Genomic DNA, 19,386 nt, shown 5'->3' with positions numbered 1-19,386 from the left:
AGGCCCCAGAGTGTCTGTAACAAAGGGTGCCAACCATGATCTGTGTGCAGTCAAGGGTGCATGTTGGAGGTGCCAGTGACCTTACAGACTACCAGAATTTGACCGATGCTGCCATCATTCACGTTCTCACAGTAGATTCTGAGGAACCTGAAGTCCACGGTTCTTTTCAAGGGAATTTTTTTTATGTCCTGGATGAATCTAGCAGTGATCTGCTTAGCATTCTGGATGACTGCATTCAGTTCATCACAGAAGCGCTGGCAACAACTCCAGCTGCAGTTCTGGTACACTGGTAGGTAGTAATATTTGCTAAAATGAATACTGACAGTAAGCAGACATATCATAAAATGAGTTCATGAATGACTGATTATTATATTATTTGAAACAGCATTGCGTAATTATAATTTGTGCAGCCTCCGTTGTGTTTTATGCACTACTTTACAGTTTGCATGAATACAATTTAATACCGAAATGTGCTTACTACAGAAATGTGCAATATGCCTGTTTGTTTAGTCATGCAGGGGTGAGTCGAAGTGCTGCTGTGGTGACTGCGTTTATGATGAAGACACACAGTTTGAACCTGAGTGATGCATATGCTAAACTGCAGAACATCAAACCTGATGTCAAGTGAGAAGTGTTTTTTTCTTAATTAACAATTTGGCTTGACATTTTTTTTTTTTTTATGACTCAAAAAGATCACAATTAACACATACTAGCTCTGGCTAATTAGTAGCTACACATTTTATGTTGTTTATGGGTTTCATGTTTTTATTCTGTTTCTTTTTTTAGAATTATTGAAGAGTTTCTGGACCAGTTAGAACTTTACGAGACAATGGGTTGCAAGGTGGATGAAACAAGTCCTGTATATAAACAGTACAGACTCCGAAAAATCACAGAGAAATACCCAGGTAATTACACAGCTAACTCACAGCCTTTACTGAAAATACCCAGGTAATTACACAGCTAACACACAGTCTTTACTGAAAATACCCAGGTAATTACAGAGCTAACACACAGCCTTTACTGAGATAGCAGTTACTGTCAACTGGTTACCCTAATTATTAATATAGAGAAGTAAAATTGTATTATGATTAACGTGTAGCTGCTTTTACATACTTGGTATCTTTGGTTATGTTTCCATTATATATATATATGTAATTTTTTTTTTTTCTGGCGTGTTTAATCTGTGGCTAGAAAATGTTATTCGGTTTTGTGGATATCACCTGGTAAAGCCTTTTTGGGCTATAGTACTGCTGCATGATGTACACAAAACTTTGCAAATCAACCCAATAACCTGTTTCATTATTTTCATCAAAACTTAAGAACCTTCCAAGGGAAGTATTTGCAGCTAAGCAGACCTCCCCTGGGCAGACACAGAGCAATGTGAAGCCATCTGCAGGTGCTGGAAGTGCAGGTCTGATGTTTTGCTACTCAAACACACACAGAAGCGCCTCTATAACTGGTAGAGACTAAATCATTACATTCAAAACTTGTCTGGCCGTTGTACCAGTTTTACCTTAGAATCTCTTAATTGAGTGTTTTGTTCATACTATAGTCATTAATATGAGTCTGTGTAAAAAGTGAATTGATTCGTTTTGTGCTTCTTTATTTTTCAGACGCTCCCTGTTTCGCATTTTCGTTCTGAGCCATAGTTCAGGAACTGGACCAGCATCCTTTCCTCACAAAAAATTCTCCCATCTAACAGCTGTGGGTGGGGATCAGTCACAGTGTACATGACACTTCATTGAACCTGTGCAGTGGATGGAGCAAGCACTACTCAGAGTTATGGATGGGCAGGTAAGAGAAACACGTTTGTAGTCCCAGTAAAATCTTAAATAGGTTGTCCTGAATTCATTTTATAAGTGCCACAGGGGATACTTGGCTTATGTTTAAGCCACTGTTATATAATCTAGAAACTTGCAGCTTATTATTTCCATATCACCACCCCCATGCTTTCATCCCACAGCAGTGTGTAACGTCATATGCAAAAAAAACACCATTTGTATATTCATATAATATGCATGTTTATTCAAATAGGGCCTTTCACCTTTTAACCACTATCACAAAAAATATATTTTATGAAATAGTGAAGCTGAGTGTATTTTATTTTTTTCCTTTTCAGCTCCTGTGCCCTAAATGCAGCTCGAAACCGGGTTCTTTCAACTAGTTTGGAGAGCAGTGTTCATGTTGTCGGTGGGTGATGCCTGCTTTCCAGATTCACAAGAACAGAGTGGATGAGATAAAACGCCTTCAGATACCTGGACTGAGACCAGGGAACAGTTAACAGAACAGGCCTTGTTCTCATTAAGGACCCTGATTCAGAACAAATACATGCAAAGTTTTAAAATAATTTTAAAATGAACTGCTCAAGTCCACTTTTCCTCAGTTAAATAGCATGTACCAGTAAGTGCAGAATCACAATTCCATTGCCTTTTATTTATAGCATTCCATACTTTTTTTTTTATGGCTGGACTCGGTAAAAAATAAAAATACAAATTCTTATCAATAGTTTTTTTTTTTTTTTCTCTTGTTTTGTTTTGGATGATAATTGTTCACACCCTGGTTTGTTGATATTGTCATATTTTTTGGAAAGTTGGGAGTGGAGTCATTATACATTTTATCCTGATAACCTCTGTAATAGCTTACATATTAAAAATACTTTTCACTGGTTGATAGTTCTTTATGTATTTCGGAAACATCTATAGATGAACACGTTGATCTTTTTTTTTTTTTTTTTTTTTTTTTTTTAAACAGTCTTTACAGTTAAGAAGTATTCCATGTATGTTTGTACTACAAGTGTATCTGCCTACAGCTTTTGACCAGGGAATGTTTATTATACATAAGTACCATCTGTACATGCAATAAAATGCACTCCTGTAAACCAGGGGCCAGCAGGAGGGATAGACTATTAAAAGCCGAGTAATTGACTGGGAATGCTACTTTGTGATGTCAATACCCACCACACGACTATTTTGAAATACCGATTTTTAAAAAACCATAAAGCCATTCTTAACGTCAGAAACAAAATTATGTAATGTTCGGCAAAACTAAAGAAAACCGACTTCAGGTAAACACAAGTTTTACAAATCCAGATCAGCACACAGACGACGTGTAGTGGTGTACTGCAATGCATGGAAATTGTACTCTTCAAGGGACCGTACAAAGCTTGGTAAACCATAAATTAACAAAATAACTACATTAGGATAAACAAAAGTAGATTCTATCTTTTTACAGTAAATGTTTCAAATACAAATATAAGAATTGTTTTGCTGTGTTCCTGAAATCTAATCATCAGAAGTTGACGCGTTGTAGTTTATAGTCGTGTTCAGCTTTTTGTCCCTCCACAGTAGCCATGGTTCATAAACGGATTTAAACAGACGTGTATTTAAGACGTACACAGAAGTGTAGGGAAGTACCAGGAAGTAAAGTGTGTTTCGAGATCAGTCATTTTGCTAAGCATTCCAAGCCTAAAGGATTTATCAGGTTGATTTATTTGTAACTAATGTTTTCAAGAAAGAATGGCGACAGAGTTAATGTCAGAACTGGAAACTGACCTTAACCAGAACAGTTCCACAATGAATAATCTTTTTATCGATCAGGGTGGCGAGTGGGGTAAGTGGAGTTGGTTACATAATTTACACAACAGCATTTTGTGTGTAAAGACAACGTATTGCTGCCACCCTGGGTTGCAGATATTTCTTTTATACAACAAACACGCCCTCACTTGGTTAATGTAAAGCCTAGTCGGACACGCTGTGGTGTGGACATCTTCTAAGTCAGTAACCCCAAGTTTCTTTGACACTGAATAATTTGTGTTTGTACCGTTTTAGTTATTATTGTAGTCTTTCATCTATTATAACTTAGTTTCGAGTCTGTACTTGGATGTTTAGTTGGTAGTGACATTAAGTTAAATGTTGTACTGTATGATGCAAGGTGACTGAAACGTACGTCTGACTGTGACAATAGTACTAGCAGTATTGCCAGTTACGATGAGATCAGAAATAAATCTTCCATGCGCGTGTGTGTCTATGGTTTTATATATAATACCACAATAAGGTTGTTTTAAGCCTGTTTTTTATATATATATATATATATATATATATATATATATATATATATATATATATATATACACACACACACACATATACACACACACACACACACACACACGCACTGACATTGTTAGTAACAATTCGAGAACAGTGATGGAGTAGGTAGGACGCATAAAATCCAGAGTATTATTTGTAAAGCCCTACAACTCCGCGGATGTCTGCGTTATATCAGCGGGTCCGTGTGTATCGTTTTACATCTTTCTGGATGGCGGCTCGGTTGCGGATATAATTTATTCATATTCTGCCGATAAAATTTCAGCTGATGTTTGTCATGCCTTTTCAAGCAATCACTTTGTTTTCCCACTGCGAGCCCAGAGTACAAACAGTGAGTATGAACACGTGACAACATTGTCTGCTGACACGGTCACCTGTTTGCAGTTTTCGAACTCCTGTTTTTTAATATGTAGAACCACATTTACAAGCAATTAATCACGAGTGAATATAGCTTAAAGGAAAATGAGAAAGACAAGTCATCGATTTGGAAAACATTCTGATTACTTGCAGATGAAAGTTGACACACTCCGCTGTATACGACGTCGCCTGTGTCTCGGCAAGAAAGTCTGTCCATGAAACAGGTTAATCAAACTTACTAAAACACACTTGAAACGGGATCAGATTCAGAGCCGACGACAGGCATAGGTTGTAGGCGGCTCTCGTTGCTCAGCTTTTGTGGCTAATAAAAAAGTATTATTGATTTGAGTGGTTTATTTTTTAAATTGTTTTAAAAATGTTATTTGTTCTGATGCATGTCACAGTTTTTTATTTAGCTGCTGTTCTTGTAAGATTATTGTTTAAAATTGTCAGGATAAAAAAGGGACCTCAGATGTCTTCCTGATATAAATGGAAGTTAATTACTTGTGTTCAGAAATTGTTAAACTTAGTAACAATCTATAGTTACTAATATGGTGAGATAAAAGCAATAAAACATTTACAAAATTACAGCTAGTCGATCCATATTTGTCCTTTTTTTTGTGCATACACCCATAGACAAACTGTCCACACACTCATAAAAGAGAGAGAGAGAACAAAGTGACAAGCCCAATCATCCATGACTGCTCCATGACAGGAGGCAGCTAAACAGACAACACACACACTACAAAGTCAAAGTCTCTTGGATGAAGATCCTTTTTTATTTTTTTTATTTGTATCCGCACAGGGCTTTAATGATTTGGTATGTTCGTAAACCAATTCATCATGCAAATAAGTACTCCCAGCACAAAGGCTTCAGTTTAATTTGAGGGAAGTACAAGGTGTTGGACCCAACAAACCTAAGTTCATTCCTTGCATGTTAAACTCAATGAGGTTTCATTTTAAAGCATAGTTTTCAATGGTAAAAAAAAAAAAAAAAAATCAGCTTGCTGAACAGTATAAAAAGGTATGTTTTTTCTTTTTCTTATAGATTATAGCCTGTTTGATGAGCTGGGAGATTTGGGAGATGCAGAAGAGCTGCTACAGTCGTTGGCTCATGAGTCATTTGTGAGTACTATATACTGAGAGGGCAAAACAGGTTGAAGTGTTGTTCCATATCTAGTAATTCAATTCAGATGGGTAGTGGGGATAGTTGAGGAGACCTGTCTTACACACCTGGTTCTTCCAATTGCCTGACCCTCACTCATTTTGCTCAACCTACTGTTCTGTTGCTGCTGTTGCTCAGAAGTTGAATATTCCTTGAGAATGGCTAATGGAGAGTCTAATATTGATTTAACCCTGAACCATGATGTAAGAGTCCTGGTATCCTGAACCCACACTTAACTTTGAAATGATTAATTGCATATTCATTCATTCACCAAGCACCGTTTTGCCAAGAGGCTTTTGTACTTTTATTACCTCTCAAATACGGAATATGTATAAATGTACATTTGGTCTGTGAAAATTAAATAGCTCCTCTTTTTGTATAGGTGTATAATGATGCAGGCCTTGATCTTGATATTGATTTTGTGCCCTACGATGAGACTAGCAGTAGCTGCACAGGTAAGTGTATTCATTTATTTTTGGTCAGTTGAAAGTTGATATTTTTCATAACTGGCTTAAAAACAGGGCCTTCTGTTTGATGTGAGAAGTAGGTGGTTTATGAGCAGGAGGGGATGTGTTGGATTTTAGTTGAATCTTCAACATGAAATGTTTATTTAAAGGATTAAGCAGCACTGGAGTGATGCATTGAAGAGACATGCACTGTTTTATTTTCATAACCTTGGAACACAAATACATTTTTTTTTTTTTAAGTGATGATGATGGTGGTACTGTCTGTCTCCTTCATAGCTGCGTCTATTGAATAGAGACCCCTGCCTTTTGATACATCTTCAGAACAGGCTTTTTTTTTTGCATTACAAAATTGCTTGCCGCAAATGCCAGCATTTTCCTATTGCCATAGCAACACAGCTTGGTACTGTTGGAACTCTATGGAAATGTAGGTTAAACAGCGTTTAAAATGATGTTTTTGTGTGCAGATTGGGAGAGGGTAGCTGGCTCCCTCTCCCCGACCACGACAATCAGTTCAGTCCCTTCTCCTTCCTCTGTGGACACTCTCTCACCATACAGTGTACCTGTGAGTACCAGTCCTGCTACAGTTGTTCTCTGAAGTAGAATGTTCACTTGGCTATTATTGTCCACTGTATCACTTTTACCCAGTTGTAATGAGAAACCCACTTAAGTGTATTTATTTTCATCCAGTTACCATTTTAATTATTTTTATTTGTTTTTATTCAGTATTTTGTGAAAAATAAGGCTTATTTCTTTATGCATCTTTTGTTTTCAGGAAGAGTTCAACATCTCTTCTCAGTCTCAGCTGTCTCCTGTATCCCTATGTTCAGACACCAGCAGCTCGGATCCGAAGGTAGAAAATAAAGCCTGGAGGAAGTCTGCCACAGGTAATAAGTACATCAAGGACTTTCCTTGTGGTGGGCTATTAATAAATCCTGTTTAAAATTAGAAAGTTGTTTTCAAAAAATAATTTAAAAAAATAAATAAATGCATTCTTATTTTTACTGTATTAGTTTTCTTTTTTTCTTAGTAGTTTTAGTAATGAATCAAATCACTGTATTAAGTATAAAATGCTTCCTCATTTTTCTTCCTGCTTAGGAAAATACTCTTCAAATCCACCAAAGCGCCCCATTCAGTTGAAACCAAAGATTTCTATTCAGCCTAAGCCAGTAATCACAGCCGTTCCCTTTGCTCATAACACTGGCACTATTCCAGCTAAAACAATTCTAATCCAGCCTCTTCAGACTGTGCTGCCTGTGTCGAAGCAGCAACCGGTCACCATTCAACCAGCACTTCCTGGTGGTAAGATGATGATTTACCATTGATTAAACTACTAATGAATGTCTTCTAGTCTTAATGCCACATCACTTGTGTCCTTTTTACTGGAGTGAAGGGGTGACTCTTAGAGACAGCAGACCTGGAGTATTGCATGCTATTGTTATTATTTGACTTGCTGGAAGATTCTTGTGTGTGTGATATATATATATATATATATATATATATATATATATATATATATATATATATATACATTACACACGGTGCTCCCTCACTATAACACGGGTCTCGGGGGACACACAATATGAGCGTAGGGACACATGACAACACACGTGACTAAAATACAAAATAAAATAACTCCTTCTCCATGATGTTAGAATAGAATGTTAATTCCAAGAGGCTCCAATGTTGCAAGTTTGAAGATAAGCTTATGTTCTGAATGCTTCCAAGTAGAATTTGTACCAAAACACTGACTGATTCCACAGATGGTGATGTCTTCAGCAGTGTGATTATTGCTGTTGAAGTGTTGGGTTACTGGAAATGTCAAGGTGTTGGTTTGAATGCTTCGTAAATGTTCCACAAAACAATCTGCTAGATTCCCCAATGTAGAATAGGTTGCATTTTGTGCAGTACACTACCCCTTTAGAAGTACATGTAAAGGGCTGGTGGATATGAAGTTATATATATACACACATATAGTGGTTTGCAGAAGTATTCACCCCCCTGCAAAGTTTTAACATTTTGTTGGCACCTGAGCGTACTCCACGACACTTTCAAATTAGACTTTACTTGTAGAATCTACATAAACTACTCCACAAGGGTTAAGTTAAAAAAAATGCATACAGAATGTAAGATTTACAGAGAAAAATAGATTAATCTCAGTTGCGTAAGTATTCAACCCCTTTTCTACTGCAGCCCTAAATAATAAGCTTGGGTGTAAATGATTTGTTTGAAAGGTCACAAAATTAGTGAAATGGTTTTAGCCTATGTGTACTCAAAGTGGTTTAACTTGTAGATAATTTCCCTCAGGTATATAAAGACTTTCAAGCTGCAACTCGCATAGTGATCCAACAACACAACCATGAAGACTAAGTAGTTACAAAACAAGTCTTGGATAAAGTGGTACAGAGGCACAGAGCAGGAGAAGGGTGCAAGAAAATTCCGAAGGCGCTGGTTATCCCTCTCAGCACAGTGAAGACCATCATTAAGAAGTGGAAGATGCATCATACCACCCAGTGCACCCGGGCAAGCAGAAAACTGGTTTGGTATGTCACTCTGAAGCTACCAATGACCTTGAGAGATCTGCAAAGTTCTGTGTTCACACATCAACAATAAGCCGGTCCCTACACAAAGCTGGTCTGTATGGACGGGTGGCAAGAAAGAAACCATTGCTACAAAAGCCTCATCTTAAAGCATGTGTGGAGTTTGCAGAAAAGCACATAGATGATACTGCAGACCATGTGGAAAAAGGTTTTGTGTTCAGATGAGACAAAACTTGAACTTTTTGGTCTAAATTCCAAGCGTTGCGTATGGGGCGCGTGCCCAACACTGCACATCACCCAGTCAACACCATCCCAGCTGTCAAGCATGGTGGTGGCAGCATCATGTTATGGGGATGCTTCTCTTCAGCAGGGACTGGGAAGCTTTTCAGGATATAGGGGAGAATGGGTGGTGAGAAGTATAGGCAAATCCTTGAGGAAAACCTGTTTGAGTCAGCCAAGACTGTGAAACTGGGAAAGAAATTCAGGTTTCAGCAGGACAATGACCCAAAGCACAAAGCCAAAGTCACACTGGAGTGGTTGAACAAGAAGAGAATTAATGTTCTTGAGTGGCCCAGTCAAAGTCCTGCCTTGAATCCAATCGAAAATGTATGGCGAGACTTGAAGATTGCAGTCCATCGACTATCCCCAACAAACTTATCCGAACTGGAGCAATTTTCCTTTGAAGAATGGGCAAAAATTTCACCGTTCTGCTGTGCAAAGCTAGTAGAGACCAATCCAAAAAGATTCATAGCAGTAATTGCTACAAAAGGAGCTTCTACCAAGTACTGACTTAAGGGGCTGAATACTTATGCAACCAGTAAATTTCATTTTGTACATTGTCAAGTTTTGTGAACATTTTAACCTCCTCCTCATAGAAGTGTTGAGTTTAAGCACTACAGCTTTGAATAAAACAAATATGTAAAACTGTATAAATTATTTGTAATTCAACAAAATGTTGTATTATTGGTAGGGGGGTGAATATTTCTGCAAACCACTGTGTGTGTGTGTGTGTGTGTGTGTGTGTGTGTGTATAAAAAAACACCCTAATAAAATTCAGCTTTTAGTTAAGCCAGTGTAGTAATTAAAACATATATTAAGATTGATGAACTGTGTAGGTTGTGTAGATTTTACCTCTGGAGGGCACAAAGTTTGGCATTTCCTGTTATAAACCACTGTAAAATAAAATGGATATAAAAGTTTGTAAGTACACTGCTGACTCAGGTCATTTAAGTTAAACCCATGAGAAGCAATTGCCTTAATACTAAGTAGTAAAACATGCTGTTGTAAATGTATTTTCTCTTCAGTTTTGATTTTAGGGCAATCCCACAATAACTAGTGTAGTGTTTAAAGCAAAACTAACCACACAGATATTCTCTCTCTCTCTCTCTTTGTTTTTGTAAATCTTTCACTAACATCATATTCTTGGATCTGTAGTGTAACACGTATGCGCTTACTGAGGAAAACCTTTAATTTAATTCTTTGATTTCCAACTTTATGTTGTAATTGCAGGTCTTTCCAGCAGATGTCATCCAACTCTTAGTTATATTTTAACGGTGGTTTAGGAAGTTATTTTGAGGCAAAACCTGAGAACACCTGCAAACAACTTGTTGCATATCCCTCACCCTGCAGACACCTGACAACTTACACCCTGTAGAGACAGTGTAATGGGATTTGTTTTATTTTTTTTGTCCATTCTGTTCTGTATGAACCTGTTATTTAGTATATTTATGGCTAGCATGTAGATGAGAGAAATCGTAAATTAAAAGTGTGAAGTTACTCACAATTGCTGTGTATTGTAATTTGTTATTGTGTCATTTGAAAACATTTAGTATTGCCCCTCCTGAGAGAATTCTCATTCCCAGACAAAATCACAGCAATAGCAAAGACCAGCCAAACTCCCTAGAGACACATCTCAAGGTGGTCTGTCACAAGATAGAATTTCAGTTCCGGGATTTGGAACAGCAAACATTCAGTTGACATATCAGCTATAAAGTGCTATTTCTTATTCTTTACTGGCAGTTGTCCCCTGTGAGCGACATGTTTAAAAAACTCTTTCTTAGAGCTAATAAGGATTGGTTGCATTCTGAGAAGGGCAGTAATTGGTTCCTTAGGGAGCAGAGAGCAATACTTAGAGAACTTTTAGTTACTGAGCTTTTGTGTTTGCATTGACTAAAGCAGTTCATAGCGTGCCATGAAAAACCTAATGCAAACCTGACCAGTTTGTAATAAAGTGAATTGATCTCATACACGGCCAAAGAAGATGTCACATTTATGCAACGTAGCACAGTTGTTTTCACTTAATAATAAAAAAAAAAGCATTGCATAAATTTGACTTAAGTTTGTGGTCCACATGAGCCTGCTTTTTGCATTTAGGAGCCTGTCTAGTGAACATTATCCAGAGTTCCAGATTTGCTGGCGGAGTCCTGGCCCTTTGCAGTGAAATGGTTCTTTTCAAACTTAGGCCAAGCACAAGTCTGTCTGGCTGCTTACTTGAGTATTTTTCCTTCTGCCTGTAGCCAGACAGTGTCTAACTTTAAGTGAAGTTCAAGTTCATATGTGCCCCAGCTTTTAGTGCTAAATGGAAAAAACCAGTGGGCTACAAATGTGACGCTTACCTTGGGATACTGTGGATTTGTATACATTGCTACATGTGGTCATTTATTTTATTAACCAGATTATAGGCATACTAACAGTGAGAAAACATTCTAACTCATAACAGAAACATGCATGCTTTGTAATTAAGCATTCCTGTTAGAGGAGCTTGTATGTTTAAATCCGCCACTACTTCTAATGCTAATATTTCATAAAATATTTCAGATCTGACTTCATAATTGCAGTGTTTTGGAAACTCCTCTGCCAAATCTAATTGCTCCGATGACCTTCAATTGAGACCTTTTTTTTTTTTACTATGGATTTGAAGTGATTCAAAGTACTGTTTATGTATGTAATGGTTGATGATTAAGTTGTCATTCAGAACATTCACTTTAATTATGATAATCTTTCTTTACTAACAAATTTCACAATATTAGATTGCTTGATAGCTTAGGGTGTTGACATGTTTCAAGCACTCCTGTACCCTCCAGTATGCAGCAGCTGAGAGTGTTTTACTTCTGAAAGCTGTCTTATATAGTATAATTGGTACGAGAGTGCTAGTAATGTATTTAAAGGGAAATGTAAACAGCTAGTCCAGACATTTGCGAACCAAAGACTGGTAGAATAACAGTTTGATACATTTCTTTGTATATGACGGAACAGGTTTATTTCTAGTCTGCTAAACATTGCTCTACTAGGTATTATAATTGGGTTAAAGTAAACCCACTGTGTAAAACTAAGCTGTACAGTTATCCATACCTTGAAGTAAACTTGTTATTCTGTGTATAACTCTGAAAAGTAGATGTGTGATGCTGAAAATCCCAAAGGTCCACTTGCAATATTTTTTCTAAGGAGATGAACATCCTTGGTGTTTATATACTTTATCAAACAAGGTTTCGGTTGTGAGTCTCGGTTTAGTTACAGTTGATACCAGAAAAGTTCTGCATAAAGGAAAATTGATCAGTCTGGCATGTTTATTGTAGTCTTGTAGATGCTGTACTTTGGTAGCTTTGTATTGTCTGTTGTGTCCTTCCACCTGTTAGGGTGGGGAATGTGGTGTTGATGGGCTAAGGCATGCCACACACAATCATTTTCTAAACTAAAGCCCAACAGGCAGCATAGCAGGTCATGAGAGGAGGTCGGCCCTTTCATGTTCTTGAATGAGACTGATCGTCTCTTGTGGATTAAGTTTAACTGACAGGCCGTATTAGCTTACAAGAGAGAAGCCTGTGAATTATTCTTCTCCATAGAGGTTAACTAAAATAGCTTAATGATCCATTCTTTCCTAGCTGTTCAAATCATTGGACATGTATTTAAAAAATGTTAATCCTTATATAGCCAAGGAATATAAAAAGAGATGAATCAATTTAAAGAGGTTATAGTCTCAGTGGATAGAAGCAGATACATTTAATGTAGCATTACATCATTTCTGTCTGTGTTTTTTTTTTCCCCCCCCACCTTTTTCATGGACCCGTACATGTTAGCCTTCTCCTCTTTATAAGCAGTGAGGAATTTGTGCTTTCAAAATAGCAAGCTTTTGCAGTGTGTTTTCACAATATGTCCCATCTGTGATTTGACATACCAGCAATCTCCATGGGAACCCCAATTTCCGGCAGTCAAGCATGTTACAGCTTATTCTTGCATGGGATGCAAACTAGGAGAAGCATCCCAGAAAGCTTAGACCTATGTGGGTCACCTAGACAAAAAGCATTTTGAAAACCTTTTTGTTTGCAACGAATACAAACAAATGACCTGTGTCAGGTGTCTATAATTCATGTTATATCAACCTAAGAGTTATAAAATAAACAAATGGTGTCACTTGCTTTTAGCCTGGTATGTTAATTACAGAAGAGAATTTACAGGAATAATAAAAAAAAAAATGCATGTTAAAGGTTGAAGCAGCTGGTTTCCTAGAGACTGTTTTTTTAGTGGTTTTTTTTTTTTCCCCAACAAGAAAGTAAAATCACCTACTTTCTTCCATTGTGCTTGCCCATAGTACTGACAACTGCTTGGCTTTGGTAAAGCAGAGAAAACTTTTATGTAAGTTTTAAGTCAATCAAAGGATTGTCGTATGGAATCTCTTAAACAACAGCTGTAGAGTTCAATAAAATATAAAGCCTGGTGTGTCATAAAGCAATGACACATTTCCACCCAAAAGCATATGCGTATATGCAAAAAATAAACAAATTATCATCTGGCATTTGCAAAAAAAGGAATTTTATTTTGGGTGATTATTATTTTTTTTTTTTTTTAAATGTTTTTTTTTAAATTACATTCACCCAAATGATACACAAAACGGCATGACACCCCTAAGGAGATAGCCACCAAGTGGCCAATGTTGTACTTCCAAAACGACAAATACAATTCCTCTCTTACGCATGTTAAGGCCTAACCTATTGGGTTGAAGCATGTTCCTTTCTTCAGCTCCTAAACAATCTTTTCCTGCTAGGGCGACCACTCATGTTGCATCAGCCAACCCAAGTGGTGCAGCAGATCCTGACCACACGGCAAGTTGTAACCATCACTGATGAGGTCATCACTCTCCCCAATCACCCTGGAGATGGACTGACTACCACCGGAAACGCTGCACTCCCCACTATCATCCAGAACCAGCCCATCTCTGTGGGTCACTGCCAGACCGGAGCTGCTGACGGAGAAGTATGTTTTAGTTTTGTTTACTCAAAGAATTACTCAATACATTTATAAACTTTTAAATAAACAAAAAAAAGTAACGACCTCCTTTAACAAAATCAAAATTCTGTGGAATAATGGTTGGTTGGTTAGTTATACAGCTTCATGAACAGTGTCTGCATTGAATACTGCATCACACTGTATTTATGGTGTATTGCAAAGGCTGTGTCATGTCAGTGAGGCAGTAGCCCAGCATAACCAGTTCACTGAGTTTCATATGCAATGGCCTTAATACCGGTTTTCTGAATGCGATTCAATCTGTAGAGTGATGTGCATTTACCTGAAAGAGACTGTAATTATTTGGCATTGGATGAGTAGATTAAAGTGGTGTTTTGAATTAGCACATCATTTAATTTTTTTGTTGTACAGAATTTTTTTTTAATTGTTGCTGAAATGCCTAGGGTTTGTCCTATATACTGTACTTTGAAAACAATAACGGTGTACTTGTGGATCATATGACTGGTATCTGTATTTTTCAATATGACTGGTATAAGGTGGTCAGGTTCAAGACAAGCATTGAGAGTTCTGTAGTATTAGGATCTTAACTGTCCCCAGGATTATTTCGTATTTGGAATCTGAAAACAATAAACACAAATTAAGTGAACCAGGAGTTGTCTAATTAAACTTTCAGTGTCAGGGTTTGACCCAGTGTATCTGGTTGTGAGACTCACTTGGGAACTTTTTCATTGGGGAAACTCGACAAGACCGTCTGTAAGAGATGTGTTAAGCCCTGTCCACACTATGCCTTTAAACCGTATTAGTTTTTTTTTTTAAACCGTCTTAAAACATGCTAAATATGGTTAGCGTCCACTCTACACATCATTTAATACGTACTCGAGAACCAGACTCGAGACCCCCTCAGCGGTTTTAAATTAGATCGCATCCGGTAATGGGTTTTTTCAGAAGTGAGGATGCTATAATACCAAACTACATTTGTTGTGTATCCTCCAATATCCCCAAATGCTTTCTGATATGTTTTGGTGAGTGAACATAACAAATACAGTACTCAGAACAGGCACCTGAAGGAGTTGAGATATGACTGACAATACTGCTGTACCATTTTTAGGATTATGTTGTAAAATGGTGGGTCATGGAGCGCTGTGGTCATATTTGTGGCATGTTGATGAAGACTATGCAAAGCTTGCCTATCGCGAGACCGTTGCTGTCTTCTCCAATTACCGATACATTGTGTAAGAAACAAACCCATAATGTCAAGCAGTGCTATGTCTTCCGTGGGCATGGGCTACTTATTTGCAAGGTTGTAAACAGACAGTGCATGATGGGATACTGTAACCAAACTATTTTAATAGTGTTTGAAAGCATTAGGCCTGACTAAGTGGTACTTTAGTATGGATGCTTTGAGCTTAATTAATTAAAATGTTTGAGTACAGTTATGTAGCGTGCACAGGCCCTTAGTTACCAGCCCTCTCAACGCATACAAACGTTCCCTCATCATTTTTATCAGTGGTTACTATAACATTTCTGACCACCATAATGTAATTTCCTTCTTTAGGGTAAATGCCTGACTAGTTATAAACAATTGCAGTTCAATGCTGCTGTCTTTTTTCTTGTGAAAAATCAATTGTTTTCTTGAAGGAATTGGTTGCATACAGTATGCTGGTTAACACTAAATTTTAAAATTAGGGAACATCAAACTAAGGTGTTTGTGTGGTACTTCAGTTTTGTTTTTTTTTCATTTTTTAAATATTCTGTTAAATGAGTACTGACCTCCTTTTTTCCCCTTAAAACCCTCCATATAGACTATCCACAATTGCTCTCACAAGCAGGAACTTGTGCATATACTTTTATGATGGTGACGTAATGGCTTTCTCACTTTCAACAGTTTGCTTTGATGCCCTTTCTTCTGTGTTGAGTATGCTGGGGCCTCATCTCAATGTCTTTTTAAACCCTGCTCTTGTACATTTCCACAGTTCAGCTGCCTGGTTTTAAATCTAGTTTCTACATTAAAGTTGTTCAAGAATTTCAAGCATTTTTGCAGGGATTTCTGAGATGGCTCTTCTGCACTATATTCCCTCTTCTGGCCAAGTGCATCTCACATGTACCCCGTTCACCACAAAATGTTTTCAAGGGTTAAGCTCAAAGCTGAATCTCGGACAGATGTTAAGTGCAGTAGGGCAACAATAAACGGGCAAAAAGATCACCACAGGTTATAGCAGCAAGGAGTGAGAGCCACTTTCAAGAGTAGGTTCTGTGGAATTAAACAAACACTATATAGCACTGAAAGAGCTTGAGCAGTGTCTGCCCTTTCTGCAGGTATGACAGGTGTTTTTTGTGTTTAAATCAGAATGTTTCCAGCCTTGAGTGGTTTATTTTAATTAAAATCAGAAAACCACATGCTGTTAATAGCAGAAAGTCTTTTACACAAGCATCCGATGCATAACCAGAAAGTTTGTTTTTTGCCATTAATCACATCCATGTTAAATGTGTCATGTTGAGTAATAAAAACACTGGGAGGTCCACACCCTAAACTGCAGGAGCAGCTAGGGTCATACAATGAAACAACATCTTTCATTTCAGATTTATAACTGTCTACAATGGAATACTTCTTTTTATTGATAAATCTAGAAAACTTTACTAGAAAAGGTATAAAAAAAAAAAAAAATATGTACAATTGGTGTGCTGATTTGGCTTCAGTGTTGTGTGCGTGTGTTATTTGTTTTGGGGGGGGGGGGGTTGCAGAATTATTTAAATCAAATAAAACTTGGGGGTAGATGTATTAACATGGGCCAGTCACAGTGCAAACATACTGAGTTTGCATTTTCATTATGACAGTTCCCAAAGTGCACATTTTATCATATGTACTAAGAAAACATATGTTAATGAAGAGAGCCAGAACATAGTCATTTGAAAATATTTGTTGTGTCTTAGTGAGATCTCTAGCATTATACACTGTGAGAGTCCTGCGACATTGTTCATATAAATAGCAGGAGTTGAGTTGGAGTTTGCTGCAGCAGAAGGAGCCCGTAGGATAACGTCTATATATGCAAGGGTGCAAGAATCAAAATATTTTTTGTTAAATGTAAATGTCATCTCTGCAATGCATTCTGTTCTCTCTTCATTTTACCTATTTTAATACTGTTATATATATATATATTATATATATATATATATATATATATATATATATATATATATTTATAATTTGCGATATTTTTTTTTATGCAGGAATGCGCATAATTACATATTCATCTATGACCTGCAAAGAAAAACTGCTGCTGCAAAGCATTCCTTAAAAAGTAGGCAACAATATTGCGCTTGTTTAGTACATTTCACCCGAGACTTTCGACTTATTTGCCCCTTAGGGCTTATTCCCACACAGACTTCAAACTGGAGAGGAATTGCTAGTACTGGCAGTATAATTCTGGAATTCCTTTTGTTTTAAATAACATGGTTCCAGTTGGAGAGCTCCATACTACTTTACTGTCATCAGTCCATCTGCTGTTTTCCTAAGGTGTCCAATCAATGAAAGCATTTTGAATTATTGCTTTGGCCAGGTGAAGTCAACCACTTGCATTAACTTTAGAATTACTGCATGCAAAGCGCTAGCTAATGACAGTAACAAAAGATTAATCAGTGTTGTATCTATAGCAGCTGAAATGCACATGGCAACATCCTATATAGTCGTTCATTTGACCCCAAGAAAATCAAGACTCAACTGAAAAACGAATGCTGCCATAGATCTTTAGGTGACTAAATGGAGGCATGGAACAATACTCAATACAGAGATGTAACAGGTTAGAAATGCCATCTGCCAAAGAAATTCAGAATAAAATAACACTGGGGTTATTTGCAGTTTCCATGAATAAATGATGACGTATCCAGTGGTATATTGTTGTCTAAACCATGGCTCTTATGATCTTTTAACCATTTCAATCCGTTAATCACTGTAGGCTGTACAAATACGACAAACTAGCTTGGCACAGGAAGAGAGAAGGTCAGATTTCCAGTATGTGGCGCAATTCCAGCACAAAACACAAAGTATCACCTCAGTAGGAAAGAATGTATATTCTGCTTTGGTTTATCGTTACAAATTATTCCATGGTATTGTATAATAATTTATACATAATAAAAAAATAACAAACCTTATAAGCTACAATAAGTGTAAGCTGCTGAGAAGTTGTGCGTCCTAGTTTTCCAGCTTTTCTGAAAGGTACAAAAGGGAACACAAATAAAGCCCTGATAAGAGTTGAAACAGCTGCTACATTTTTTTCCCCCAAAAAAATTACAGTATTTCTTTGGGGAATTTCATTAGACTGAAGAATTTTGTAGCATGCAGAAATCTCTTTTTTCTTTTGGGTTATGGGTTATTACAAGGTAATGTAAATTGTTACTATGACCCAAAACTGTAAAGACACTAAATTCCCAGTGCTGTCTAGCCAATTTTCATTTTTTTTTTTGTTGATTTAGGTCATCCTTGTTTTGAAAAAAGATGAACCTAGACAAATTTATTTATTGAAGGCTGTAACACATTTTAGTACTGCTAAGAACATGAGAATATTATTTTAATTTAGCTCAAAAAATGTAGACTGTAGCACTGAATTACAGTTAAGAAATATGTCCCTGTTAAAACAGCCCCTGCATTTCATAAGGGCCAAGATATTTGATTGAAAACAGGACAGTTTCACTAAAAAATCCACGTTTTCCGTTTCGCTACAGGTATAACAATGGAAAATATTCTGTGGTCCTGTATTTGGAAGCTATTTTTTTTTTTGTAAATGAACTCAGGGAGGCTAAAAGCAATCTCTCTTTTTTTTTTTTTTTTTGGGTGTAGTCTGTGCAGCAGCTTGCCACAGTGTTAAATATATTTCCAATGAAGTAGCATATTATAATTGCTGAAAGGCTCCGGGAAAAAGTGGGAAAGGAACACTGGGGGTTTTGTCCTTTTTGGAATGGTTTGAAAGTTATGTTTATAGGTAATATAACATTTAATTTGCTTATTTTTATTTATTTGTTTTAAATCTCCTTTTAACTGTATTATTATTGGCATTTCAGCAACTTTACTCCCATTAACTTTTTTTTTTAAAATTATGGTTCTTATTTGTTCTGCCTCATTATTTCACTGCTGTACAGTTTATTGTCTTCCCAAATTGTTGTTCCCAGTTTGTATGTACCCTTTTGGGATGTAGGTAGCTGCACAGAAACCAAGCTTGAATTTGTAACTAAACAGTCATTGTTTTCCCAGGACCCTGCAATGGCAGTGGTCCTAGATTTAATGGTTACTTTGGAGACGGATTTAAAACCAAACCACATTGAAATCCAAAATAACATTACAGCAGAAAATCAGGCTGTTATTACATAACTGGGTAAATCTTTCAAAATGTACATGCAACTGAAGATTAAATTGGTGACTTAAACAGATACTGAGTCAGCATCCACTTTGAATTTCTTTGTTTCTTACATGGACACAGACCAACAGTATGTAAAAGATCTTCAACAACAGTAGCACCGGA

The 19,386-nt window shown here is 36.9% G+C and overlaps 1 protein-coding gene and 1 pseudogene across 1 annotated transcript in view; both read left to right on the top strand.

Moving 5' to 3' along the window:
• On the top strand, positions 1–2,464 carry LOC121326421 (annotated as a pseudogene).
• Positions 2,465–3,387: 923 nt separating this feature from the next.
• atf6 (activating transcription factor 6) overlaps positions 3,388–19,386 on the top strand; it is a 53,741-nt gene continuing 37,742 nt past the window's right edge. The window contains exons 1-7 of the mRNA XM_041270932.1: positions 3,388–3,609; positions 5,512–5,588; positions 6,011–6,083; positions 6,560–6,657; positions 6,868–6,979; positions 7,191–7,394; positions 13,674–13,882. Of these exons, the coding sequence (XP_041126866.1) occupies positions 3,516–3,609; positions 5,512–5,588; positions 6,011–6,083; positions 6,560–6,657; positions 6,868–6,979; positions 7,191–7,394; positions 13,674–13,882 (867 nt within the window). The 5' untranslated portion in view covers positions 3,388–3,515. The remainder of the gene's footprint in view (positions 3,610–5,511; positions 5,589–6,010; positions 6,084–6,559; positions 6,658–6,867; positions 6,980–7,190; positions 7,395–13,673; positions 13,883–19,386) is intronic.

Source organism: Polyodon spathula, chromosome 14 (assembly GCF_017654505.1).
Source record: "Polyodon spathula isolate WHYD16114869_AA chromosome 14, ASM1765450v1, whole genome shotgun sequence".
NCBI classification, from domain to species: Eukaryota; Metazoa; Chordata; class Actinopteri; order Acipenseriformes; family Polyodontidae; genus Polyodon; species Polyodon spathula.
Note: the sequence above shows the minus strand (reverse complement) of the source record. Positions and strands in the feature narration are given on the sequence as shown.